At 47.5% G+C, this 27,051-nt stretch overlaps 2 protein-coding genes across 3 annotated transcripts; one reads left to right on the top strand and one right to left on the bottom strand.

Annotated features, from left to right (window-relative positions):
- Positions 1 to 529: 529 nt before the first annotated feature.
- M6PR (mannose-6-phosphate receptor, cation dependent) lies at positions 530 to 10,021 on the bottom strand. The gene is made up of 7 exons (XM_073313465.2): positions 9,558 to 10,021; positions 5,551 to 5,724; positions 4,798 to 4,967; positions 4,602 to 4,711; positions 4,019 to 4,149; positions 3,308 to 3,434; positions 530 to 2,639 (listed from the first exon to the last, which is right to left on the bottom strand). The coding sequence occupies exons 1-7, from the start codon at positions 9,587 to 9,589 to the stop codon at positions 2,517 to 2,519; spliced, it is 867 nt and encodes a 288-aa protein (XP_073169566.1). The 5' UTR covers positions 9,590 to 10,021; the 3' UTR covers positions 530 to 2,516.
- Positions 10,022 to 10,400: 379 nt separating this feature from the next.
- KLRG1 (killer cell lectin like receptor G1) lies at positions 10,401 to 26,351 on the top strand. Of its 2 annotated transcripts, XM_073313479.2 has the most exons (6): positions 10,407 to 11,431; positions 12,767 to 12,970; positions 18,496 to 18,600; positions 19,451 to 19,602; positions 21,707 to 21,810; positions 24,903 to 26,351. In XM_073313479.2, exons 2-6 carry the CDS (start codon positions 12,853 to 12,855, stop codon positions 25,012 to 25,014), a joined length of 591 nt encoding a protein of 196 aa, XP_073169580.1. In that variant the 5' UTR covers positions 10,407 to 11,431; positions 12,767 to 12,852; the 3' UTR covers positions 25,015 to 26,351. The 2 variants fall into 2 exon arrangements, 1 of the variants encoding a protein (XP_073169580.1); XR_012155136.2 differs by lacking the exon at positions 12,767 to 12,970 and having other exon boundaries at positions 10,401 to 11,431; positions 19,451 to 19,612.
- Positions 26,352 to 27,051: the final 700 nt, after the last annotated feature.

Here is a 27,051-nt window from a genome sequence, read left to right as displayed (position 1 = left end):
GGTCTGCTTAGACCTAGCTAGGAGGCAGAGCACAGGATTCTGGCAGTCATGGGTTCCAGTTAAGGGGATGGTGCCTGCTCCGAGCAATCTATACAGACAGCAGCTTGGGCTTAGCTGAAACAGAAGGGACCTGAGTGAGGGTCACTCCCTTGGCAGAAAGCTGCTCTTGGATTAATACAAGGCACCTATGCTAGCCATGTTCTTGTAGCTCCCACTACTGGCAATGAGTCTAGGATCCCAAGCCGCCCTGCAAACCTGAACAGTCAAGTTATAGCCCCTTCCCAGCTCTTCTATGGATAAGTAGATGAAAAGCTATGCCTATGCTGGAAAGTTTTAAGCCAGATCACATTTAAGGTCCATAATACAAACACAGCCTCTCTAACCTTAAATTTACAACATTACAGGAGGCAGGTTGGGTTCGCCCTCACTTGGTGAAGGGGTGTCAGAGGCCTGGCACTGAACATCACCCCTCTGTTCACTCACACACTGCTCCCATCATTTCAAAAGCACCAATAAAGAGCTTAGGGGGTATTTTTGGGTCATTTTATTTTTAAAGTTGTGTTTTTGTACAAAAAACATTCATTTTATTTAAACACCAACATGAAAAACAGTAACAGAAAAAGTTCAGTGACTTCCTATTTCCCCATCTTATGAAAAGATTTAGTGAAAGTAACAAAAGCCAAAGAAAGTAGGAACTACATTTGCCTGCTCCAATCCCAGCCAAAGGGGGGAAAAAAAATAAAATCTGCTTTCTTCCCCTCAAACCCCACCTCCCCTGCCCACTTCCTACTGGGCAGGCCTCCCTTCCAGAGAATAGGGAGCATAAGCCTCATCCTGTTCCTTGCAGTCTTTGTTTTTTTTCACCCTACAAAAATATATCCCCTTTCCTCAAGTGGTTCAACTGTGTTCTCTACTACATAGCTCTCTGCCAGCCAGTCCCCTGGGGAAGCAGACTGGCTTATTATTCTCTGACAAAGGTTACCCCTCCCACGCCCCACAAAAATGAAAACAAAAAAAATCAAGGTGCCTGAATATTTCACTGACTTCATGAATCCTATAATGGTCACCTGGAGCTGCTGGTCTTCCAATGGGAAGAGCTCCAGTGCCCCAGAAAACTGCAGCTCTGACTTCCCCAGCCAGCAGGGGCCACAGAAGCACCATCCTTGTGGCACAACTGAGCAGGGATAGAAACAACCCACAGTCAGAGCTGACCTGTTTTATCCCTATGGCTCTGAAAGAGTGAATCTGACAGCTCACCCAATAGAGGGCAGTGTCACATCCAACCCAGTCCACCTGCTCATTGGAACAGCACAGGGCCTGGCTTTGCTTTCTCATTACATTGCTTTTTAATGTAACAACTGGAGACAGTTACCCTGGTGTCAGCATTTGGTACAGCAGTGCTCTCTTAAATGTGTTCCCCTTTTAAAAGTAAAATCTAGACTATTTCACAGCAAAGCAATTACCATACTAACTTACACCATAATTTCCTAGAAGGACATAGTCAGGATCACAATCTTAAAAATTCCTCAACTGCATTAGCAGTAACATCTCTACTTAGGGAAACCCTGTAACAGAAATCAAGTGACTCTGCTGTCTTTAGGCTCTTGCCCTCACCCTGGAAGTCAGTTTCACTTTCAGGTTCTTGCTCAGCAGCATGTCATTATATTTGGCTTCCCAGCAACCAAGGAGGAGGTTTAAAGAAAGACACTATTTCCCTTGACCATTTTCAATAGGAAAAAGTCATGAAATCTTCCTGACCCCTATTAGTTCTTCCTGACCCCTTCCCTGTTCAGTGAAACCGAGGTTATTTGGTGATGGCCCTTTGCGATAGCTAAAAGAAATTGGCCTGCACTGTTCAATTCAGGCTACCATCAAGAAAAGGAAAGACTGCCAAGTGGCTATTGCCTGCTCCAGCCCTGCTAAGGATCTGGCTAGAGGGGAGAGATCCCGGCTATGATTACACGGGGCAGAGGGAGAAGGCAGGCAGTGAATGCTTTGCCTGTGTCACAGCACGGAAGCGAAGAAAGCAGAAAGTGCATTTAAATAATTAAAAACAAATCCAGTGTTTCACAGATTGAATAAACCTTACAGAGAAGACACAGAAATGCTCCCCCTAATCCTAGCTGTTTCTACATCAGGATTCCCCCCACCCCATGCCCACCCAGGGTTTCTCCCTAGATCTCATTGAGGGGACTCCCAGGCCTGCCAGGCACTGAATGCTGGATAAGCACTTTTGCCATCTCATAGCCGCACAGAACTCTGGGTAAATACCATTCTTCCCAACTGCATAGCACTCTGCATAAGCCAATCACAGCATTACATTCAGAGGACCTGCCCCTACGGCCAGTGCTGCTCTGAAATAGCAGGGGGATGACACACCAGCTGTGGAAGAAGCAAATCATTTAAAGAAAACGGGAAGAGTAGAGCGTGAAAAGAGAAGTGGTAAGGTAACACCTAGTTAAGTGAATGGCCGGGGGAAGACGGAAAGAGAAAAAGAACTGCTGTCTAATGCCTGATCACATTGGTAGCAAATGGTCATCCCGTTCTTCTGACTCCTCCCCCAGTTGGTCATCGCCCACACCACGGTATGCAGCTGGCGCATTCTGGGGCTTAGACCGGCAGATGAAATCACAACCGTCCTGCAGAAACAAGTTGTTGTACTGGGATCAAACCACATGCAACAGATTATGCTAAACAATAGCAGTCCCTCTCATGTTTCTCCTGTTCTGTTCTCCTATTGCACCCATCACTGAAGTATCTGAGAGATCCCAGAACTCTTTACAAAGATTAAATACACAATGCCTGTAATCCTGAATCCAACCACTTCTTGGGTGGAACATGGTAGCTGATTTATAGCACCAGGCAACATTATAGTAGGTCAGTAAGTGAAGAATAATATCTCTGACTAGAACTGCTGGGAGCAAGTTTTAGGGAAGCAAAGTGGAACTTTTCCCTGTTGGAATTTGGCCAGACACTGAGGTTACTCTCTCCCCATGTGAAAAGAATTTCTACGCCTGGGCAGGACCTCTGGTTTACACAGCAATTGCAGGATGGTACCTTCCCCAGCATTAGCACCATGGTGGAACATTAAGGCCAGCAATGACTCAAAGGGGAGAATGCCACCCTCAAATGAGTCATCTGCTTCCTGCTGCACCAGAGTTCTCTTTGGGAGGTCTCGCATCCAAGAACATAAGCATAAAGCTTGTGCAATCTGACAAAAATCATAGGCCCCGAGTGTGGGGCAGCTGCCCTTTTCTTTTGCCTTACAGCTGGGCTGGATTGGGGATCTGTACTGATTTTCACTTACCGCCATCAAGTTGCCGAGATCCTGCCAGAAGGTAAAATGTGGGAACTGCTCCATGCCCTTTGCTCCCACTACCAGGCGCTGGTAGAGGAATCCCCCAATGATATAGACTGCAACCAGCGAAGCAAACCTGGAGGAGAATGTTGAAACAGGAGTGTGAGAGGAAGCTGAAGGCAACCTCTCCCCAGCTGACTGTCTACCTCCAATTGGGAGTGGAGCCAACAGCTCTGTACGATTCAGAAAATGGGGCCATAAATAGCAGCTGCACCTGCAGAAAAGGTACCAGGGCTGTCGATCAGCATGCATAAACCCATCCCCAGCATTGCCGAGAGGAAGTGCTGTCTCATGGTTAGCACAGGGGTCTGGGAGTTAGGACTCCTGGCTTCTAGTCCCTGCTCTGCTACTGACTTGCCGTGCGATCTTGAGCAAGTCTCTTCTCTCCGTGCCTCAACTTCTCCATTTCTCCTCCACTTCTTCCATCTTCTTAAAATGGGAAAGGATAACGTTTCCCTCTCTCACATGATGAGAATTAAGCCTCAGAATACCCCAAGATCTTGTAGATCAGTGGATGAAAAGCCTTACTCAAGGGCAGAGTTACAGCCAGCATTGGCCACGTACATGCAAGATAGGCCAGTGATCTGTTCTGGTAGGTCATGTGCTATGTTCCTAACAAGTACAGAGGCCTGGAACAGACATGCTCCTGCAGTAACTCACGTGATGAGCAGGATGGACCCAATGCTGAGGTGGGAGTCCTCGGGTGGGCAGGCCAAGCTGCTGTCCATCTCAAAGAGGTACAAACATTCCTGCTCCTTTTCCCGCTCTTCTGATAGTAAGGTAAAGCCGCTCTGGTTGGGTGGGGGTGGGGAAGAGGAAACATGTAGCAGGCTAGACACAAATAAGTCCCCCTACTTGCACAGATGCTCCCAGCTTTGCCAAAGATTCCAGTAATCCCCCGACTCTGGGATTCTCACACACATGGGGAGGCTCCCAGCTGACCCTGGCCTGCCCCCTCCAGAGCTCTCCCCCAAAGCTGTCCCATTTCAGCCACTTCTAAAATAAGCCACATACCATCTCCTTTTAGCTGCCTGCTAAGCCAGTCAAAAGGCAGCACAACCATTACTGGTGCAGAGACCCAACACCCACTGGACAGAAGAAGTAAAACCCCTCTGGCCGCTCCACAGCCTCCCCACCCACAGCGACACCCTCCCCCACTCTCTCTTGGATTCACTCCTGCCTCACAGCCACACTCTCCTCTTCAGCCTCTACACCTGCCCCACAGTCCTCCCATGCCACTCACTGATAGAGTCTTCCGGTTGCAAGAGATCATTATCATGGCCTTCCTCTTCTCACCATGGCAGTGGCTACCATACGAATCCCCTCCCTTATAAATCAGCATGATCCAGTCACCTGCCAAGGGAAAAAACAAAGAGGACTACAGGTCAGGAGTGAGGTGGACTGGCAGAGCTGGAGAGGAGGGTTGAGGGGAGTCTTACTTCCACTGAAGACCTGTGTCTCATTGATTCTTCCCACCACTGTGTGCTTTTGGTCCTTTAAATTGATCTGTACCAGGCCTGATTGGGACAGAGAGCTGTTGACCTCTCTGCACACCCTGAACGTGTAGCTGTACTTCTCCTCTGGGCTCAAGCTCACGGTGCAATCAAAGCTGTGCGAAGGGGACAGATAACAGATAACTGCTTTATTGAATCCCACACAGGTTATTAGATCTTTAACATTCAGAAATGCCTCACCACACTGTCTCCATTTCTAAGGCCCACTTACAGCTTAAGCTAGGCCTTGCCTTTCAGGTAAGCTCACTTGCTCCCTACCTCTCCACTCGTGGGGCCTCTGGAAACTGAGCTCCTCTGTTGACCCCAGAAGAGGTAGAGCCTGGACAGCAGCAATGCAAACTCCTCCCTTACCATCTCACTTTTGTGCCAGGAGGCATCCACCTCTATAGGGAAAAGGGAATCCTGCCACTGTGTCCCATTCAGTCCACAGAGTGACAGCCAAGACTGCCATGAAAGGAGCCTGTTAGTGCTGATTGTGCTGGTGATTCTGTGATGTGGGCTCCTTCCCACCAGGAAACAGAATGAGATCCATCAAATTTGTCTCACCCAGGTTAGTTACAACCAGTGTCCCATTCTTCAATGCCCTATGAGCCATTCACTCTCTCCTGATCTGGGTCTGACTGGACAGGGTCCAGATCCCAGTCCCTGCAGTGGGCCAGAGGGTTGCATGCACTGTACCTCCCGGGCATCAGGGGTTCCAGCTTCTTCAGTAAGGCCTGTTCTCTTTTCGACTCTTTGTCCTGATCTCCTACTAGGTCACAGTGCTTCTCTTCCTGATCTGCCATCGCGACCATGACCAGGGCCACAAGGACTAGCAGCGCAGTACAGGAACCACAGTGAGATGGGAACATTCTGTATACGTGCCGTTGCAGAGAGAGAGAGAGGCACAAGAAGGATTAACACTTAAACACCTCATTCCCACCCCAACACACAAACCTCAAGGTCTTCTTCATTCATGGCTTCAAAGGGGAGGAGCTGAGGCCCAAGAATATCTCAGAGATCCTCAGGAGACTCCAAAGCCCTGCCTTGGGTACAGCCAGGGCCAGTTTGAGACCCACAAAACCACTGGCCCAATCTGCAAATCTTCCTTGACTTTACATTGGGGTAGTAAGATCTTGCTGCTGAGTGCATCAACTGACACTCGCTTGGCCAGAACAGAACCCAACATGCTTTAGGCTGGCCAGCTATTGAAACCAGGATCAGTTTCAGACATAAGCCTTATTTATTGTATCCCAAAGGGGCATCTGTCATCAGAGACAGACTTAGTATCATTCTAATCAATTGTCTTTGCAGCTCTTGTGTAAAGAGCTTGTGGGGGACAGTGACTAGGATTAGTCAGGCTTTGTCTATTTCAAGCTCCTTAATCCTAATAATTGTATTAATTTATGTTGCCCTTCCCTAGCTCCTTTCCACCGAGAATCTGAAAGTATTTTATAAGCACTGAGTTTCACAAGGTCAGGACTGGCATCCCTGATTTACATATGAGGAAACCAAGGCACAGAGGTGACGAGTGTAAGGTCACATAAGTCAATGGCTAAGATGGGAATAAAACCCAGAAGCCCAGGTTTCCAGTCATAGAATCATAGAATCTCAAGGTTGGAAGGGACCTCAGGAGGTCATCTAGTTCAACCCCCTGCTCAAAGCAGGACCAATCCCCAACTAAATCATCCCAGCCAGGGCTTGGTCAAGCCTGACCTAAAAAACCTCTAAGGAAGGAGATTCCACCACCTCCCTAGGTAACCCATTCCAGTGCTTCACCACCCTCCTAGTGAAAAAGTTTTTCCTAATATCCAACCTAAACCTCCCCCACTGCAACTTGAGACCATTACTTCTTGTTCTGTCATCCGCTACCACTGAGAACAGTCTAGGTCCATCCTCTTTGGAACCCCGTTTCAGGTAGTTGAAAGCAGCTATCAAATCCCCCCTCATTCTTCTCTTCTGCCGACTAAATAATCCCAGTCCCCTCAGTCTCTCCTCATAAATCATGTGTTCCAGTCCCCTAATCATTTTTGCTGCCCTCCACTGGACATCCTTCTTGTAGTGTGGGGCCCAAAACTGGACACAGTACTCCAGATGAGGCCTCACCAATGCCGAATAGAGGGGAACGATCACGTCCCTTGATCTGCTGGCAGCGCCCCTACCTATACAGCCCAAAACGCCGTTAGCCTTCTTGGCAACAAGGGCACACTGTTGACTCAGATCCAGCTTCTTGTCCACTGTAACCCCTAGGTCCTTTTCTGCAGAACTGCTGCCTAGCCACTCAATCCCTAATCTGTAGCAGTGCATGGGATTCTTCCATCCTAAGTGCAGGACTCTGCACTTGTCCTTGTTGAACTTCATCAGATTTCTTTTGTCCCAATCCTCTAATTTGTCTAGGTCCCTCTGTATCCTATCCCTACCCTCCAGCATAACTACCTCTCCTCCCAGTTTAGCATCATCTGCAAACTTGCCGAGGGTGCAATCCATGCCATCCTCCTGATCATTAATGAAGATACGGAACAACACAGTCCTGTGTCTTAATCATAAAACATCCTTTAAACATTGAGCTAATTGCTCAGAGAAACAGACAATGACCCTGCCATTCAATAGCAGCCACACAGTCGATTTCCCTTTCCAACCACAACTCCCAGCGAAGATCCTAACATTGACAGAAACTGATTAATACACTGACCCAAAATTTTATAAAAATCAGGCTATGGCTACAAAAACACGAAGAAGTTAACAGAAGGAAGGGCCAGCCTGTTGACGAGTGAAGTTACATGAGGGTTATAATGAAAGCCACACTGAAGAATTCAGAGTTACAAGGTCTGTCACTAAGGACTATCTACACTGGAGTGGTACTGAGAGCAGGAGGGAGTGGCTAGCTGTCCAAGGATGGTATTCAGGGTCTTGGATGGGAAGCATACTTGGTGTGGCTAACCCTTCTTGCCGCTCACACTGCCACAGCTACACTTCTGCTTTTAGCATGCTAGCTTGATCACAGTTATCATGGGTATGTCTACTTGAGCTGGAAATTACACCTCCAGGTTTAGTGTAGACATACCCTAAAGCTTGTAACTATCGTGAGACCTCTTAGATCAGGGTGTATGGTCGACAAATAAATCTGAAGAGGTTATTGTATAAAAGAGGAAACTGAGGCACAAATAGCTTGTGACTTGCCCCCTACAAAGGCACACAACAAGTCAGAACCAGCACAAGAACTTGTGGTTTCCTGGCTCCCGTGCTCAGAACACACCTCTCTCTCAACAGTAGAAAAGACCTTTCTGGCTGGCTACCTTGTACATATTTAGTTCATGTGGTTGTCAAATTGAAAGTGATATAAAAATACTGGCGCCTTCCAGTACTTTAGCATCCCTCATGCGGCAAAGACCTCAACATGCTTTGAAGACTGCATGTATATGGGACACCCTCCTACAGCTGAAATGCAGCCATATCGGATGGAATATAGTAGCCATGTAACAGAACCAAGCAATGCTATACAAGAGTTCAGGACAGAAAGCGAGGTCTGAAACTGCTGAGGGGAAATTTAGGAGAGACAATCCAGTGACCATAGCTAGAGTTCAGGCAGGACACAGTATCAACAATGAATGCACAAAAGGCCAGGTGCACACCTAGTGTATCCACAGCCTGCAGCAGGCTCATCCTCAGGGCGAGTTTGGCCCAAGGATTGATTTTGAACAGGCAATAGTTTCCATTGTCAAAACACTCAAATTTAACCAAGTTCCTCTATCCCCACCAGACTGTTCACTTCAGGTCTGTGTCCCCTTCTGATTTATAACAGGCAACACCATTAGTTTCCACTTTTGCTGAGATGGAAAGCCCAGGGCCAGAGCCACTCATGGCCATTAAAGATTGTGTGACTTTTTTTGGCCACAGAAGGGGAGCTAACCACAGTGTTTTGGTCAAATTCCAACTTGGATGATTATATCCTTTCTCCTTAGACACCCCCTGAAGATTCAACTGGATTTGGAGTTCTGCTTTCTTTCTAGACACAAAACTCAAATTGTTGGGTTCTGTTGCCATGCGGCTATTCAGCTGCTGAGTACTACCCCAGAGATTGCTGCATTTCAGTAACTGGATAATTCTGTTACATAAGGACTTCAAAGTGTGTTAGGATCCATCCAATATCTGGATTTAGGAGTCTTCAGTGACCTTGTCCTCTCCTCTCATTAGTTCTTTCTCCTTTACAAATTTCTTCCATCTCTCTCCTCCATCCCAAGTCAGGAGATCATGGTGGTGTTTCTTCCATCAGTATTCACCATATTCTCATATAGGAGTGGACAGATGGCCTGACAGCCAAGTCCCTTCACCCCCAGAATGGGAATCTGTACAATGGGTACCTAGCAATACTCTCACACAACAGCAGACCCCAAGGCCCTTGTAGTCACCTCTCCAACCACAAATTGGCCACTAAGATCAGTGGTGCTGCTGAAACTGCATCCCAGTTCACAGCTGTAATAAAGTAAGGTTCAATTGGCCTAAACTGTAAAGGGCATCCTGAGAGCACTTGGGATCCCCCAGCCACACATCCCCAACAGCCAGCCTCTTATTGCACCCCCAATACATTGCTCAGCCCATCCTCTCGACATCCACCCACCCACAGGCTTTCACGACCCCCAATAACACCACCACTGACAACTAACAGATGCTGAAAACAAATTACGGGGGGAAAGGGAGAAACTCACCTGACACTGGGACAGCGAGGTAGGTGTGGCATGAAGTATCTGCGAGGCTGCACGTCACACCGTTGCTACCCAGACACCGGTGTCTGCACCACCCACCCACCAGGCCACGTGCCCTGCCACTACCTCCCGCGGTCAGCCCCACGCAGCCAAGTCGTGCCAGCCCAGCCCAGCCCAGCTCAATGATCCGCACGCTGCCCGCGCCACGTGCGCCCACCCTGGGGAATCCCGTGGGCCGCCCGGCCTCTACCCACCTAATGAATTATTAACAAAAGCTCATGAATATTCATCACGCATAAATTAATAACTAATTAGGCCCTCATTAACTGGAGCGGGAGCCCCTTCCCAGGCGCGAGTATCAGTGGGGGAAGGTCTCCCCACCGCTACCGCCTCCTCGCTCCCCACCGGCCTGCCCGGTGCCTCCCTCAGTCCCACCCGGTGATCCGGAAGCAGGAAGTGGGTAAGGGGCGGGCGCTAAAGCTAGGCAACAACGCGGGCCTCAGGCCCCGCCCCTGATCAGTTTCCCCAATGGCATATGAGAACGGCAAAACGTGACTCGGCCCCGGATACTTTTCGCCCAATGAGAGGTGGGGATAGAAGGCGCCTGGCCCCCAGAGCTCTCCTCATCCAATTAATGGGTGACGGTTCCAGAGCAAGAACGACGCTGTCTCCCCTTATTTGTCCAATGGGCTGGGAGAACGACCACGGAGGCCCCGCCTACGACTTCATCTCTTCCAATGAATAGTGGAATTCAAAAATTGGCACATGAGAAGATCCAATGAGCGATGAGAGTCACAGAAGAAGGACCCACCCCGCAAAATGCTCTCTCCCAATGGCAGCTCAGGGCTGGTTACCGAACATAGCCGCACCCCGGCCGCCTCCCGAGGCTGGCTCACGAGACCCTCACGCGCTCCTCGCCCATCATCTGATTTTCCCACCACCGCCACCCCCCACGCGTCGGGAGAAGGCGGGCGCGGTGCCTGCTGGGAGTTGTAGTCCTGAGACCCCGCTGCTCGCTGGGCGGCTCTCGAGCCCGAGCGCGGGGGGGGGGGGAGATGGTGGAAGCCCCCGGGCCGTGGCAGGCCCCGCCCCCTGGTTTCCCTGCCCGGGGGTCGCAGCCCGGGCGCCGCGGCCGGGTCCCCTACGCGCTGCGACCGCCGCGGTTCCTAGGGGATGTGGGCTCGCGTCTCGCCTCTGCGCCTGGCCGGGAGCTCGCGGCCCTGCCGTGCGGTGGGGAGCCGGAGCTCCCCCCGGTGACCCCTCAGGGCTGCACCTGAAAGCCAGGGGGAGCCGCTGGGAACCTCTCCTGGCCGAGCTTCGGGATCTGCCCTGGCTGCCCACAGGCCTCTACATGGAGAGCAAGCTCTTGGGTGTGAGCCAGGCTTAGTCAATAGGCCGACCGTGGGCCAAATCCGGACGGCTGGACGCTTTGTAATGGACTGCAAAGTCCTTTACTTCACTCACGGTGGTCATTATTGTGGCGTGAAAACGTTTCTCTGGAGTCTGGACCTCGACTATGCCTTGACCAAGAAATCTGGACCTTCACAAAAAATAATTGATTCCTCCTGGATAAAGACCTCAGTGGCCTATGACCAGCCTCCCTGAGGGATCACCCCTATCTCTGCCTTACTGCCACGGCTGCAGTCCCGGGGGCACTCCAGCGGAGCCCCCTAGTTAGGAAAGAGGGGGGTGGCTGGCAGGGCGCTCTCTCTGTGAGGCTCCGCGTCTCTGGGATCTCCTCCTCCTCTTGGTCTGAAATAGTCAGAATCTGATTATTTTCCAGGCACGCTACAAACGACACCTGTTTGATAAGGTTTTTGGAGAGGGCTGAGTGTATGTGTCTTAGACCGTGAAGGGGAAGCTTCTGTAGGTGGCTGGTAAGCTTCTGCTGACGTGATCATTTTAATGTTGCTGAGGTTTGAATTGTATTAATGAGTGTTAAGGCACCAAGGGACTTGGATAGGCATCTTTATAGTTATTTGTAAATTTAAGTAAATTATATCTACACTAATGGCTCACAGATACACCTCTCCACTGTTTCCTGTCCTAGCTAAAATCTAGGCTGGTCTGACATCTTCTCATGGACTTTCAGCCATCGGCTGAAGCTCAACATGGCCAAAACAAAGCTCTTAATCTTTTCCCTCAAGCCTCTATCCTCCCTTTTTCACTCACGATGGATTACGCCACCCATCCTCTTTGTCACTCAGACCTGTAACTGAGTGTCACCTTTGACTTGGTCTTCTGTCTAAATCAGCGGTTCTCAACCCGCAGGCTGCATGCGGCCCAATTAGGACACAGCTGCCGCCCAGTTCAGCTGTGTGCTAAAGGCTGTGGGTTCCCATCTGCTGTGCTGTGTGGTGGGTTGTTGGCTGCCACTGGCCCCGCAGGGTGGAGCTCGGGGTCCGAACAGCTGGCTGCTGCCTGGTCCCCCACACAGCATATGTGGCCCATAATGATAAATAGGTTGAGAACCACTGGTCTAGATACTCACATCCAAGCTGTATCTACTGCTTGCTGGTTCTTCCTGAATAATGTCTTTAAGATCCACTGTATAGATAAACTTCACCTTATTTCATGTCTCAACTACAAGTTCCTCCTCTCTGGTCTTGAGAAACCACTTTTTGTTCCACTTACCTTCATTCAAAGCATTACTTGTTTTATCACTTTGACCATTTCCTCCTCCTCTGCATCCCTCCACTCTCTTCCCCGTCTCTACCGCATCAAACACTATTTGTCTTCCCTTTAAAAGGCCTTCATGGATGAGTTTCACTTTTATCTGTCATCTCATATACACTTTTGAGATGTGACTGTTGCCTCTGTTCTGCCACTGATTCCAGCTTTCATTGCCCATTTGCTGAAATTGTCAATTTTCCAAGAACAACTTTGCACTTTCTACCATGCTGCCCCTTATGCCTGGAAAGAGCTCTCTGTAAAAGTCTACAAAGCCGCCACCTTGTCCTCCTCAAATCTCCTCTTAAAACTCATCTTGGCTGTGTTGCCTCCAAAGTGCTTGGCAATGATTAGGCAGTTGGTGTACTGGTGACTGCTGCTTATTACACCGATCATAATAATCTGTTTCCTGGTACTCCCTCTGTTTTGTATCAGTGTATTTGTTCTTGCCTCCATTTAAGCTACCCCTTCCTTGAATTCATTTATTTCACACAGCTAGAGGTGGAGGCTGCCAGATTGCATGTTTTTCTATTTAAATGCAGCCTCAGGTTTCCTGTTTTGCCTTATTCTGAGCTCTTTCGCGCAACAGCCTGATTCAAACTGCTTGCCATACACACCTCATCTTGGCATGGAGGTAAGCTGGGCAGAAACCTCTGTGGCTGAAATGAGTGAAGAAATAATCTATACTTCTGTACGGTTTTCACGGACACCGCCAGTCTGTGCCAACGACGACATGACAAAGAGAGGTAAGCAAGCCAAATGAAATTGGTAAATCCCAGAGCAAAGGCTCTGTCATATGGTATCTACAGGAGTTATGGCAGAAATGTTTAGAGCTGGCCATTGATTTTGGGTGTCCAGCTTGAGACATCTTGGGTTTGATTTTTAAAAGTGCTGAGTACTCACAACTATCGGAAATCAGCGGTAGCTGAAAGAGCACAGCATCTCTGAAAGTAAGGCCCCTAGTAGGATTCTCAGGTTTGGCACCTGAAATCTGTAGCTTGCTTGAACTTCACTGCATGACAATAGACTGGAGAATTTAAGCCTATGTAGATGAAGGTACAGATAAATTATTGGCATATATGAATCAAACATGAGTAAGGGAAATGATCTTTTAGATCATCCTGTCTGTCTTCCAAGGGCGAGTGCAAGATTGTTCCATGTGGCATATTATATTTTTTCAGTGTTTTCTTCAGTCTAGTTTTAAAAGTCCCCTTGTGACAGAGCTTCCATCTCTTCTCCTAAGAGACCATTCCACAGCTCAACACATCTCACTATCAGGAAGGTTTTCCTGGAATTCGTCTTATATTTTTCCTTCCATAGCTTCCTCTCCCCTCTTGCAGTTTACACCCTTCAGATATTTGCAGGCTCTTATGAAGTCCCCACCTTAGTTGTGATTTAGTTAAGATTGATTTTTAGCTCTCTTAATTTCTCCTTATAATTGTTTCCTTCCAATCCCCTGATCATTTTTGTTCTTCTCTGAACTCCCCCCAGTTTGCTTATGTCTAATAATGAGGTGCCCACACTGAATGTAATATTCCAGGTAGGATCTCATCAGAACTGTGTAGAGTGAGGCTATTGCTTCACTGTCTCAAGAAGAGATCATAGAATCATACAATATCAGGGTTGGAAGGAACCTCAGGGGGTCACCTAGTTCAACGTCCTGCTCAAAGCAGGACTAGTCCCCAACTAAATCATTGCAGCCAGGGCTTGGTCAAGCCTGACCTTAAAAACTTCGAAGGAAGGAGATTCCACCAGCTCCCTAGGTAACGCATTCCAGTGTTTCACCACCCTCCTAGTGAAAAAGTTTTTCCTAATATCCAACCTAAACCTCCCCCACTGCAACTTGAGACTCCTCGTTCTGTCATCTGCTACCACTGAGAACAGTCTAGATCCGTCCTCTTTGGAACCCCCTTTCAGGTAGTGGAAATCCCCCCTCATTCTTCTCTTCCACAGACTAAACAAGCCCAGTTCCCTCAGCCTCTCCTCATAAGTCATGTGTTCCAGTCCCCGAATCATTTTTGTTGCCCTCCACTGGACGTTTTCCAATTTTTCTACATCCTTCTTGTAGTGTGGGGCCCAAAACTGGACACAGTACTCCAGATGAGGCCTCACCAATGCCCAATAGAGGGGAACGATCACGTCCCTCGATCTGCTGGCAATGCCCCTACTTATACATCCCAAAATGCCATTGACCTTCTTGGCAACAACGGCACACTGTTGACTCATCCAGCTTCTCATCCACTGTAACCCCTAGGTCCTTTTCTGCAGAACTGCTGCCTAGCCATTCGGTCCCTAGTCTGTAGCGGTGCATGGGATTCTTCCGTTCTAAGTGCAGGACTCTGCACTTGTCCTTGTTGAACCTCATCAGATTTCTTTTGTCCCAATCCTCTAATTTGTCTAGGTCCCTCTGTATCCTATCCCTACCCTCCAGCGTATCTGCCTCTCCTCCCAGTTTAGTGTCATCTGTAAACTTGCTGAGGGTGCAATCCACGCCATCCTCCAGATCATTTATGAAGATATTGAACAAAACCGGCCCCAGGACCAACCCTTGGGGCACTCCACTTGATAGCGGCTGCCAACTAGACATGGAGCCATTGATCACTACCAGTTGAGCCCGACAATCTAGCCAGTTTTCTATCCACCTTATCGTCCATTCATCCAGCCCATACTACTTTAACTTGCTGCAAGAATACTGTGAGAGACCGTGTCAAAAGCTTTGCTAAAGTCAAGAAACAACACGTCCACTGCTTTCCCCTCCTCCACAGAGCCAGTTAGCCACAGATGCTTCTGTGTATGCAGCTAAAACACACGTTCCTGGTGCCTGTGGCTGTTGCCACATGCCTAGATATTGATCTGTTTGAACAAAGCTGCTATGGGAAACTTCAAATATCCACCTGCCAGTGAAGTCTCACTTAGTTGGTAGGAAACCTCCTTGATTTTGGCTATGTTTTCTGGCTGTGTTTCAAGTCCAATACGTGGGAGATGGGGATTGTACTGTGTATATTTCAGTTATATGTTTGCAGTTTCTCTTTTGTTTCAAAATCTCCCTTTTCACATTGTCCCCTGCTGAGCCAAAACCAGAGGAACAGAAAAGGGGAAGCTTCTCTTCAAACCCATATCCCTCTGCCTCCCCAGGAAACAGCATCTGGTCACTGTCCACTTCATTTGGAGAAATGAGGTGATCTTTCTCTGGGCTGAAGCAAGGCTGTTACTACCTCTTATTGGGTCACATCTTGTCATTCCCTGGGGAACAATGCAGTTCACCACAGTCAACTCTCCAAGAGCTTTGTCCAGTTCTTGTTTAAATGTCCTGCCTGTAAAAAGGTTCCCTCCTCTTCCTAGGGGGAGACTCTTCTCTAGTTTCACAGGTTCCTCGCTGTTAGGAAATATTTCGTGATTATTCAGTGTGAGATTTCCACCTCTTGTGCAGGTTCATCTCATGGTGGTTTTTCCCCTTTCCCCACACACAGCCTCTCTCCTCATGTGATACCATAACAGTTGAGATCAGCAGAGGCCCTCAGGCCGACAGCAACTTGGTTCAACAGGGCAGAACTACAGGCACTAAGTTCTCACGGAAGGACCCTCGACTCTGGAGTTTTCTTTCCTCCTTAGTTGGATGGATCGTGCCAAGACTCAGGTTCAGCCAGTATGCACCAGTGAGGCATACCAACACTGCTTGTATGCTGCTACCTTATTCTCCAAAATTCAAGTTTTCATGTGTTTTAAAAAGTCTCTATCTGTAATGGTTGGTGGGGGAGATACACTCAGCTCCTGTTTTCAAGGCTACTGTATGCAGTGATCTCTATCTGTGTTTCCAGAATCTGAAACAATAACTCTGTGTCGTGTGAACTGCCCTATTTATCTCAGTGGGAGCCAAGCCAGATACACAAGGATAACAATGGTGACATTTCAAGTATTAATTATTTCATTGCTCACCTGTTGAAGTCCCGGGGAGGTGGGCATGCACAAACCTGCCCGCAACAGAAAGCATGGGCAGTGCGTGAATCGCTGGCTGGGGGAGACTAGCCGCCAGCCCTGCCCCTTCTGCCGGAACCCAGAGTCCTCCCACTGTGGCTGCTGGCCCCTGCCCCAGGCTAGCGCCCCCAGCCCTGGAGGGAGGGAGGGCAGTGTCACCACAGGTCCCCCAGCCCTGAAGCACCAGGAGGGAGGGAGGCCGATGCCACCGCAGAGTGGGAAGCAGCAGGAGGTTTGGGGGTGGAGCATGGGTGAGCCACGCCTGTCCCTCTCCCAGCCTGATACCCGCTGCCCATGGCTAAAGGCCCTTTGCCCAGGCTAAGGAGAGGAGCCACTGAACCCAGGGCTCAAATAATTGTGGGTGACGACAAAAGAAATCAGCTCACTGTGAGCATGTAGGAAAGGAGAGGGATGATCCTATTATGAAGGTCTGTGCAATCTACTGTGAGTGATTGATTGGCCTTGGGAGAATACTGTCACTTTCCCCAGTCAAGAAGGGGCCAAACCTAAGGAGCCTAGTGGAGCCCAAGGGAGCATCTGACCCCCTCCCACCCCCTCCAAAGGAGAGCCAAGCTCAAGAAGCCCAGTGGTGTAATGTGCCTCACTTAGGAGAAACCAAACACGCAGAGCCCATGGGTGTCTTTGCACCACAGTGAGGGGGAACCAAGCCCAAGGATCAAGCATGATCACATTTTGAACATCTATACAATTGACTGTGAGTGAAGTCTTGTGGCTGAATCTTGGAAGGGTACCAGAGCATTTATTTTGGTTTGTTTCCATCTGCCTCCTGGATCCTGAGTCTGCTGACCTTGATAGTCTGGTTCAAGGCCTTTTAGCTTCCCCAACTTTTGGGGAAGAGGCAAGATTAGGAAAGTGTATGTGAGTTCAAGGGATATTGATAACTTATTGGGACTAACTGATTAAGGCAGATGAACTTATAGTGATACATTTATTTCTGATTTGTGATTCTTTCATTGTACATGTGCCAAGAGCCCAGTGAGAGGGACATTTAAAAGTCAAAATAATAACATAGCCAGCACAGCTACAGTTTGGGGAAGATGTAACCAAGCAACAGTACCCATCACACTTTTATTTTCGTCTTGCCTCATTCATATTGTGCTGAAATTAGTTTTTCATGGTAGCGGGAACTTTGGTTTTGTGGGAAAGATGCAATGTCTGGACTGGGAAGTTGAGAGAGGAGGGTCCGGGACACACTCTGTTTTTGAGAAGGAGGGAGAGAGGGAGGAACTGAAAAGTTTGGACAGGCGACCTTTCAGAACTGTGAAACCAGAATTCAGTGTTAAATGTGAGCAGAGATTTATCTCCTGTTTGAGCTATTTTCTGTTTATAGTCAATGTGTGCAAAAGATTATGTGATGGATGTGGAGCTCTCCCTTCCCTCCTAACATCAGGGTTTGCAGGATTTCTCAGGCCCTCAGACTGAGTCCAATATCTTGAAGCACTCAACAGCCACACTGTGCTAGTAAAACTATAATAATAATAATAATGAATTGTTATCCAAAGGTCTCCTAGGCATTGTACAGAGATGAACGAAGACATGATCAATGCCAGAGGAAGGGAGTAACTTTTCCATCTGAAACTCCAGGAAGAATTCTAGAGAGGCAGAATGTAGGTATATGATTAGGAACCTGGGCAGGATGCTGAGATTAAAACTACCTACTCAGGCAGAAGGTACCAGGGCATCTTTAAATCAACATGTGGAGAAGGTCTTATTTTTACATTGTATATGAAAAGTAGCGGCTCCAGCAGCTCAAATTCATTCTTCAGCACCACAGTGGAACATTGGAGTCAGTAATGATTCTTCAGGAACAGCGCTTCTTGTTGAGTCACATGCACCATCCCCGTGCACACAGTGTCCTAGCTGGACTCTGAGATATTGGGGTCAGTTCTGTTTCAGAGGAAGGTGCTCCCTTACCAGGAGTGCTCCCTGCTGCAAAATATCCCATAGCACTGTGCAGGGCTGTTGAGTTCAGTGTTGTGGAATTACTGATGCCTGGGTTTTGCAGATGTAGGTAGCCATTTCTGGGTATGGATATATTATTAAAGGAACTATAGGGAGATGTAAGCAGTGCGTCCGTTTTGGGGTATAAAATCTATAGCCTTCTCTGTAGCCATAAGCTGTTTGGGACAGGAATGCTGTAATTGTTGGACCCATTTATAAATTATTCAGTACTGTGTGTGTACAAGCCTAAAAATTACAACTATTAATGGGGATGCATAGTCAGGTAGGTGTACACACCATACATTTACCATGGTTCCTGTTTTCTCTCTTCCAGCTCCCCAGCGCTGGTCATGTGGCCTGTGCAGCTTGGCTGTAGGTGTTGGGATGCTGAGCACCCTCCTGGTGATTGCAGTGGTAGCGTGGGCGGTTTGGAGGATTGGTGAGTGACCAAAGAGACATTGATGTGAACTACCTGAGATCACAAGATGGGAGATCTGTTCTCAATTCACCTAAGCAGAGAAGGCAAGATTCTGATTACCATTATACTATGGCAAATCGGGAGTAACGCCACTGGAGATACTCTAGCTTCCTGTAAAGGAAAGCAGAAGCTTGCCTGCAGCTTACTGAGGTCACCCGCTATGGAGACCCCAGAGGATCTATCCTAGGCCTTGTTTCCTAGTTAAAGGAAGAACAATGAAATATAATATAAATAAAAATATAATAATTTTTTTTCCAGAAAAATGAGTCTTAAGACAGTGAATTGAGAAATAAAAGTATTGCTGGTATGACCTTCTGCGGGTAGCATGCACAAGAAGGTGTTAAACTCCATATGCATATGCTGCAAGCTGCTATAAGCTGTAGTCACACCTATTCCACTTCTCATCCTGTGAAACGATCACACCCACAGTATGTCGTGACCTTTTCCCCTGTGTTTCAACCACACGCAGTGCCTGTCTTGCTTTCAGAGGGCTAAATTCTGCTCTCACAGGACTAAGTAACTGCAGCCACTGAAGTCTGTGGAGTTATCCCAGTGTCAGAGTGGTGCAAATTACACAAAGGGCCTGTGATTCCATTGCCTTGTATAGCCATTTATACTTTTATTCCTGACTCTCAGGTCCCTGCCTTAATTACAGTCCATCATTTCCACATGGCTGTCATGTTCTACCTAAGGTGGCTACATTTCCGCAAGCGGATGTACAATCCTGGCATGTATCCAGGCTATAAAATGCCCTAAAATTCTTCAGAGTGAATAGAAATAGAGAAAAGTCATTATTATGATTCCTTTGCAGATAGCTCCTATCCTGGATGCCCTGACCAGTGGTTGGGTTACAGGAGCAGCTGTTACTACTTCTCCAAGATAAAAAAGGATTGGAATTCCAGCCAGGCATCCTGTTCTGCAGAAGGATCACATCTCCTGATGATCAGTGATGCCAAGAAAATGGTAAAAGTCTGTCAGTATCATTACATGAGGCTCTTTTGTTGTCTTGCAAATGCTTCTGTGATTTGCCCCCAGTGCATGCTATCATGCTGACACCAATTTACTATAAAGGAGAGAAAAAACCTTGATTATAACAATGTTTCACAGGAGGCTGACATTTTCAGTCTACATCCAAGAGGCTCCCCTGGGGAGGTTATGATCAGCAGTCAGAGAAGGATGTTGCATGGGAGCCTTTTTGCATCCTCTGGCCCGTGTCTCCTTTCCCCCGCCCCCGCCAATAGTTTCCACTGATGAGAGTTAGCTTAGCTCAGCCAGTGTAAGCAACTGAACACAATTGTATGGGTGATACTGGGAGCCATCTGTAAGGTCTTTCACCTTCAGGTGCCAGGTAGGGGGCACAAAACTGATGACCATGAGAGATTTCAGAGTAACAGCCTTGTTAGTCTGTATTTGCAAAAAGAAAAGGAGTACTTGTGGCACCTTAGAGACTAACCAATTTATTTGAGCATAAGCTTTCGTGAGCTACAGCTCACTTCAGAGTTTCAGGCACCAGGCAAACTAGGCAAAGCTAGTTGGGACTCTTGCTTAAGCAAATCCTGACCACAGTCCTTGCTGCTGGGAGCCGTCCTCAACCCCTGTACGACCCTCTACTGCCAGAAAACCTCCCTAACCCCTCGGCTGAAAGTTCCCCACCCACTTCTCAGTTTCTGGGGCCTCCCTTGATATCTCCTGTCATGAGTTCCACATACACTGGATTTTCCTTCTACAAATCACCCCTGTACTCCAGCCACGTGCTACTGTGTTCCTTATGCTGCACAGGTTGTGACCCATAGGCTCCCTTTTGCTGAAAACATTCTTTGATTTCCTGGAGATGTTTCCCAATCTGGCCTATCTCCACATGGCCAGAAGCCCTCCCTGGTGCCTCCAAGCTTCCATTCCCCAGGAATCTCTATGGCTCCTCCTAGTCCCTTGCCTCACAAAGACACTTCATTGCTGGAAGATGTCAGCTTTGCTGTTTGCTTCTTTGCATCACCATTCCTGGCAGCAGGAGGCATGGTGTATTTATTATGATTTAGGTAGAAACCCAGTGGGGCAAATTCATTCTGAGTGATTTCCTCAACTTTTGTGGATTTATTCCAAGGCGGAATTTATTGTGTACAGTTATTCTTTCTATGAACAATGAACACAAGCTCAAAGTCAGACAAATGGAAATGAAAGCCTGTAGGGCAAGGGTGGGCACACTATGGCCCGGGGGCCGCCTCCGGCCCTCCAGACGTTTTAATTTGGCCCTCAAGTGCCCGATGGAGAGTGAGGTCCGGGGCTTGCCCTCTCCGGCGCTTCAGCTGGGGAGTGGGGTCAGGGGCTTGCCCCACTCTGCGCAGCTCCCAGAAGTAGTGGGATGTCCTCCCTCCGGTTCCTACGCGTAGGAGCAGCCAAGGGGCTCTGCACGCTGCCCCCGCAGCTTCTTAAGGTTAAGGTCCTTTCAATTTTTACTGAAAAATTCCCAAGTTTTACAGAAGTTATTATTTAGCTTTTATTGATTTTTTTCATCCAATTTTTGGCCACTCAGGTACATGAAAATACTGATTATCTTAAGAAAATCCAGTGCATTCTATTAGTTGTGTTTTATGTTAATAATAAGTTAGTCTAAGTGTAAATGTGAGGCTGTTGGTCAACGTAAAGCAATGTGGTAGAAGATACGCACGCGCATGCACGTGTGTACATATAGTCACAAACTGTTAATGTACAGTTCATTAAATAAACCACAACATTAAACTGCTTTTACTTTCAATACTCTTACTTTTCTCTGTTACTTTTTTTTCTGTCCTCCTGTCCCCCCATATTAACCAGGATATTTATGCAGAAAACTGTCAAGTTTAATTTTTTGCACTGATTTTCACACATTTTAGTATTTTTGTAATAAACAGAGAGACATTCCCAGGAAATTTAAAACGAAATAATCACTGAAAATAAAGGTTCTTGAGAATAGTTAGGCTCAGCTGGTATATTTTGCTCCCTGACATTTGATCGCTCTGTTTGCCTATCAGGACTTGAATTTTCCTGTTGATTTTGATTAGTTCCTTTGTCCTTCCCCACTCCCTTCTAGGACCTGTTCTTGGGAATGCACCTAGATTCCCACTGGATTGGTCTGAGGAAGAGCAAAGGCACTGGCTGGACCTGGGAAGATGGCTCAAAACTCAACAATACAAAGTGAGTTTTTGATTTCAGTTTTTAAAAAAAACAGCAGCACTCGGAAGAGCTAGATCCTCAGGTACTAACAGTGTTTATCAGTCCTTACCCAGGCAAACCTACTGAGGTACAGGTACAGTACCATAGCTATGCTGGCATAACCCCACAGTGCAGATGCACCCAACACTGAGGGAAGCGTTTATCCTGTCAATGTAGGAACACAATATTCCTGAGGGACGCACAGGCGCTGACTTTCTTCTTTCCGGATGGTTGCTTCATCCCTGCTCCACCCCAAGGCCCTGCCTCTACTCCACCCCTTTCCCCAAGCCCCCACTCTCACTCTGCCTGTTCCCGCTCCTGTTCCGCCACTTTTCGCGAGCATGCCCTGCCTCGCTCCGCCTCTTCTCACCCCCCCTCCGCTCCCTCCCCCCAGTGCCCGCTGCCGAGCAACTGGTGGGTGCTGAGCACCCACGTTTTTTTTTCTATGGGTGCTGCAGCCCTGGAGCACCCACAGATTCAGTGCCTATGGCTAGGTGGACAGAAGCATTCTTCCGTTGACCTAGCTGCATCTACACCAGATGTTAGGTCAGCATAGCTATAGCGCTCAGGGGTTGTGGATTTTTTTAATCTCTGAGTGCTGTAGGTATGTTGACCTAAATTCTAAGTTTAGACCAGACCTTACGCACTGTCAAATTCTGCTCTACTGCCATCAGCATGACTCCAAGGCCATTGAGCCTTTTTCTCTACTACTCTGACCCAAGACCCTCTTAATGCCAACTGGCAAAGGGGTGCAGAGGAGCTACAGGGAACTCCTGGGTCTGGTCTTTTCATTCTAGTTCACCAAAGAATGTCATGTGAGGTCTCAAATAAAAGCCAATGTCACACTGGTCATCCTATATAATTATGAAGCGAATACGAATGTTATGTAAGGAGTTATGTAAATACATTAAAAATCAAGTTCTTATAGACTTTGTCTAGGGACTGGTCACTAGCAATAACAGGTTTTCTGACAGACAAGAAATGTTTATCTATATGGCTGTTTACATGTTAATTAATTATTGTGTGGTTCACAATGGGTTTCCTCTTATCAGTCTAAACTGCATGTTAATCATAGGACTGGAAGGGACCTGGAGAGGTCATGAAGGATTGTAAAACATGACAGAGAAAAATAACAGGAAGAACCACACAGTGGAGTAGGGGGAGAGAACACTATCTTGAGGTGCACATCAAAGGTTTACTCTTCTGTATTTGGGAGACAAGACAACAACATGTCATCCTTCACCTAGGAAGTAAATAGATAGCATATTTGCTTCATGAAAGAGGGGTCTCGTTCTCAGCTAGGCTTAGTTGAAAACACTGGAGAGAACTGTGGTTGAGACACTCTTGGTTAAAGAAGCTTATAACTTGTTAGTTAAGTTTTGTCTCTAGAAAGTGTGTTATGATTTTCTTTTGTATGTAACCATTTGTTTCCAATACTCATACTCACTGTCACTTGTATCGCTGTGCTTTGATCATAAATTTATTCTTGTTTTCACTCTAACACCACAGCACTGAGATATATTTAAGCAAAAGGCTGGTCCTGAGTTGAATCTGACAAGCTGCTGTGTACTATTCCTTTGGGAACAGCAGGCCTGGTAATTCTGTGAGTGTCTAGTATACTGGGGCTGGACACTTCAGGGAAGGCTCAGAGGACTTGGGGACTATTACTAACCTGTAGAGCAAGAGTGAGGCCTGAATGGTGTGCTTATGTTACCACAGGCTGGTGGTTTCAGAGAGCTAATCCACAGCAGGCACAGGCAAGACTGCCTCAAGCTAATGGCAGGTGGTGGTGGTGAGGTACCTCACAGCCCTGGGTATTCCTGGGGTGCGTGACAGCCACTTTGCACAGTATGATGTCATATATACCTATGAAAAGTAGCTATAAAAATCTTACAGCTCTGAAACTGATGTTAACTGCAGCTCTGTAAATCAAGAATTATTCTACTGAAATGAATAGAGTTACACTGGTTACAGTCTAGAGTCCCACTGCTGTTAAACTGGTTTAAGTCAGATCAGAATCAAGCCCTACTTTTCTGATTTGGGAGCATTTCACACCCACTTTGCACTGGTGCAAGTGGCACAAAAAGTTCAAGGCAGTGAAGAATTAGGCCTAGTCTAAGCTTAAAATTTAGGTTGACATAGCTGTGTCAAAAAATCCACCCCACCCCCCAAGTGTCGTAGCTTTGCTGACCTAAGCCCCGCTGCCAGTAGGTCAACAGAAGAATGCTTCCATTGACCTAGCTACTGTCACTCGGGGAGATGGTGTTCCTACACTGGCATAGCTACGACTATAGTCTCCATAGTGTAGACCTGACATAGGCCCTTTGGCGTTAGTAAAGTTATTCTGGATTTACACCAGCATAAACCAGCATTTGAGCCTTCATTTTTACTCATTCAGTTGCCTGAAAAAGGACCTCAGGATTTGGCCCTGGGACTTTATTATAATGGCAGAACACTTTCCCTCTCTCTAGCACCTTCTCAGAGCACTCCAAGTAATGAGCTAGCCTGACACCCGCTCTGTGGGGGAGCTCAGCGTTGGTATTCCTATTTTGCAGATAAGGAAGGTGAGGCCCAGAGAAGCAAGCCAACATGCACAGGGTCACGCAGTGTGTCACTGACAGAAGTAGGATGAGGCCCTCATGACTCCCCATCCTATGCTATACTACTTGACCAGTTTCCCTTTGGAATTCCAACTTCCATGTTCTAAAGAACGCCTGGAAGGAAATGGTCTCTCGCTGAGGCTCCCAGCTTTGCCGCTCCCAGCTTTGCCACTCTCATCCTGACCCAGATGGCTCCTGGCATGAACACACACACTGCTCAAGTTGCTAAAGTTAATTCACTTCACCGTGTCCTTGTCTAGTACTGGCATGGGTATCATGATGATAATGGGCCAGGGGGGTTATTCTATATATGCAGTCTCTATTAGTGTTCGTTTTGGATTCAGTGACAGCTGCCCCTTCTGTGGCTGTTCCTGTCACCTCCCCCTGACAAGGCAGAAAACTCTTTATGGTTGCCTGTTAGTGATGACTCTTACTATTTCTCCTCAGTCTGTGTTCTCTGTGTCTCTTTTGCAGGGTCATCTCTAACAGCCCCGTGCAGGACTGTGGCGTCCTGTTGCAGGGTACCCTCCAGGCCTCCAGTTGTGAAGTTCATTGCCCGTGGATCTGTGAGAAATCCCCGAAGTAACCACCTCCTGCACTTTCCCACAGAATAGTCTTCACTCATACCCAGCCAATGGATCCGGACCGCAGCAGCGCATCCAGACATGCCTAATCCTTGTTCCCAGTGGGGCCAGGCTGGTGACGCTCCTAGGAGTTTTGTGTCACCATTGCCCTCTGTTGAAATGAGTCAGAATTGCACAGCCATGTAGGAGACTGAAATCTGATTCATGGACTCTCAGTTCCCTGAGGCTGGAGCTCTGAGGATGAGTTCTGTGCAGAAAACCTAGATCCATTTTCAGTCCTCATCTTTCAGGGCTGGGAGCATTGCAGAGACCTGCTGACATTATCTTTGTTGCCATGGAAAGTTTTGAGTGTGATTCCGAGTCTTAGTTTTTCTCACTCTGCCCCAGTGCGTAGGTCATTAGTGTGACAGAGGCTGGGCCCAGTGACCCCTTAGGGTTACACTTCTGTGTTGCTGATCAGATGACAGACTTTATTTTTAGTCCACGTTTCTCATTTCTTTGGCACCAGGAATGCTGCAGAAACTGGGCCTTCTGCCCCTACTGAATTGTTCTCTACTTGCTGTACAGTAAACTGGCTTCCATTGCACTCCCAAAATCTGTCTCTCATTTGTGCCCAAGACTAGGAGTGCTGTGAAAGGAACAGAGGAAGGTGAAATGAGAATGTGTCAACCCAGAAATAAAAGTAAACTTCTAACTCCAATATTTGAGGTGATGCGTCGGGGGGGGCATGCAGGATCAAATACCCCTGCAGTAGCTGCCTGGGAGGGGAGCGGGGCAGGGCCAGAGCTGTAGCAGAAGGGGCTGGACTAGAGCCTCTTCCGGTCACGCTGGAATGCTGCCCGGTGCAGCACAGCAGCTCCTGGAAGAGTGCCTAGCTGCAGCGGTGTTGGGCTGCTCCCCACCCAGGCTTGGCTTCTGGGGACAGCGGCCGAGTGAGCTGGAGCCCCCTAGCCATCAGCATATTCGACCACTGTCCCCGGAAGCCAAGCCCGGGGAAGGAAGCGGGCAGGGAGCACGGGGGCCCCGGGCTGGGGGAGGGGAGGAAAAACTTGGGGAGGTCACGTGTCCTCGCCTTTAGCTTGTTCCCCCTAGTGTGGGGAGGCACCAATCTATGTCCAATAGTGTAATGAACCAGCTAGTCTGTGTCTGTATCACCACTGTCCTCTTTTGGAGCAAATCAGAACTGTTCAGCAATATATGAGATTTGGAAGGATTTGACTTTTATTGGTAAATGTTGGTAAACGTTGATTTCACTGTACACACAAACTGATGAAAAAATATTTCCATTGATAATCAAAATTTACAGAGGCAAAGTAAGATAAATGCTACTTGAGACTTATTAGAGTTTGATTTATGGTTATTTACTTTGTGTATTTTGACTTGTGATGTTGACAATTTGTGTTTTAATGGTTATACAGCTTTAACTTTTTGAATTTCAACATCTACTGTCATTAAATATTGCCTGACTCCTCCATAATTTGCCACAGCTATAACATTTAAATAGTTAAAAGTCTAAAATAATATTTAACATCAATATTAGCCATTGAAATTGTAAAAGAATAAAAATCAAATTCTGCCAGGCCTAATTACAGTCCTCCTTTAGCTTGAGTGGTTCAGGCCTGTACTTCTGGGGTAGTTATTATTTAATAATCGCGTGTATTATGGTAGTGCCTTGGGACCAACTACGAATGGGCCTCCATTATGCTCACCGCTGCACAAACGCAGAGTAATAGATGGCCCTGACGAGCTTACAGTCCAAGTGGGCTGTAATCATGGTCTTTTTGAGGTTCAGTACAGGTAAGTCTATTAAGTGTCTCTGAAGCGTACAGGTTTTCTAGTTACATGACCCAGATGTGTAACAACTTGATCATCTGGCTATCCATTAGTTGCAACAACTGGCTGTGGTCAGTTTGGAATCCTTGAGTCATCATCGTCTTCTGCATCTGCCATCTGTACCATTTGTTCTGTTCATCGTTCTTTCTGAGGAACAAACTTTAGATGTCAGTGGTTGCTGTTGAACTCTCTACTGTTGGTCTTGA

This window comes from Lepidochelys kempii, chromosome 1, assembly GCF_965140285.1.
Source record: "Lepidochelys kempii isolate rLepKem1 chromosome 1, rLepKem1.hap1, whole genome shotgun sequence".
NCBI lineage: Eukaryota > Metazoa > Chordata > Testudines > Cheloniidae > Lepidochelys > Lepidochelys kempii.
This window is presented reverse-complemented; position numbering and strand designations above follow the sequence as displayed.

Coding starts and splice junctions, on each gene's coding strand:
- M6PR (XM_073313465.2), bottom strand. CDS start 9,589: ATGCCACACCTACCTCGCTGTCCCAGTGTCAG. Junction 5,725..9,557: donor CCTCGCTGTCCCAGTGTCAG/GTGAGTTTCTCC, acceptor GCACGTATACAG/AATGTTCCCATCTCACTGTG. Junction 4,968..5,550: donor GAACCCCTGATGCCCGGGAG/GTACAGTGCATG, acceptor CCCTTCGCACAG/CTTTGATTGCACCGTGAGCT.
- KLRG1 (XM_073313479.2), top strand. CDS start 12,853: ATGGAGGTAAGCTGGGCAGAAACCTCTGTGGCTGAAATGAGTGAAGAA. Junction 18,601..19,450: donor GTGGGCGGTTTGGAGGATTG/GTGAGTGACCAA, acceptor ATTCCTTTGCAG/ATAGCTCCTATCCTGGATGC. Junction 19,603..21,706: donor TCAGTGATGCCAAGAAAATG/GTAAAAGTCTGT, acceptor ACTCCCTTCTAG/GACCTGTTCTTGGGAATGCA.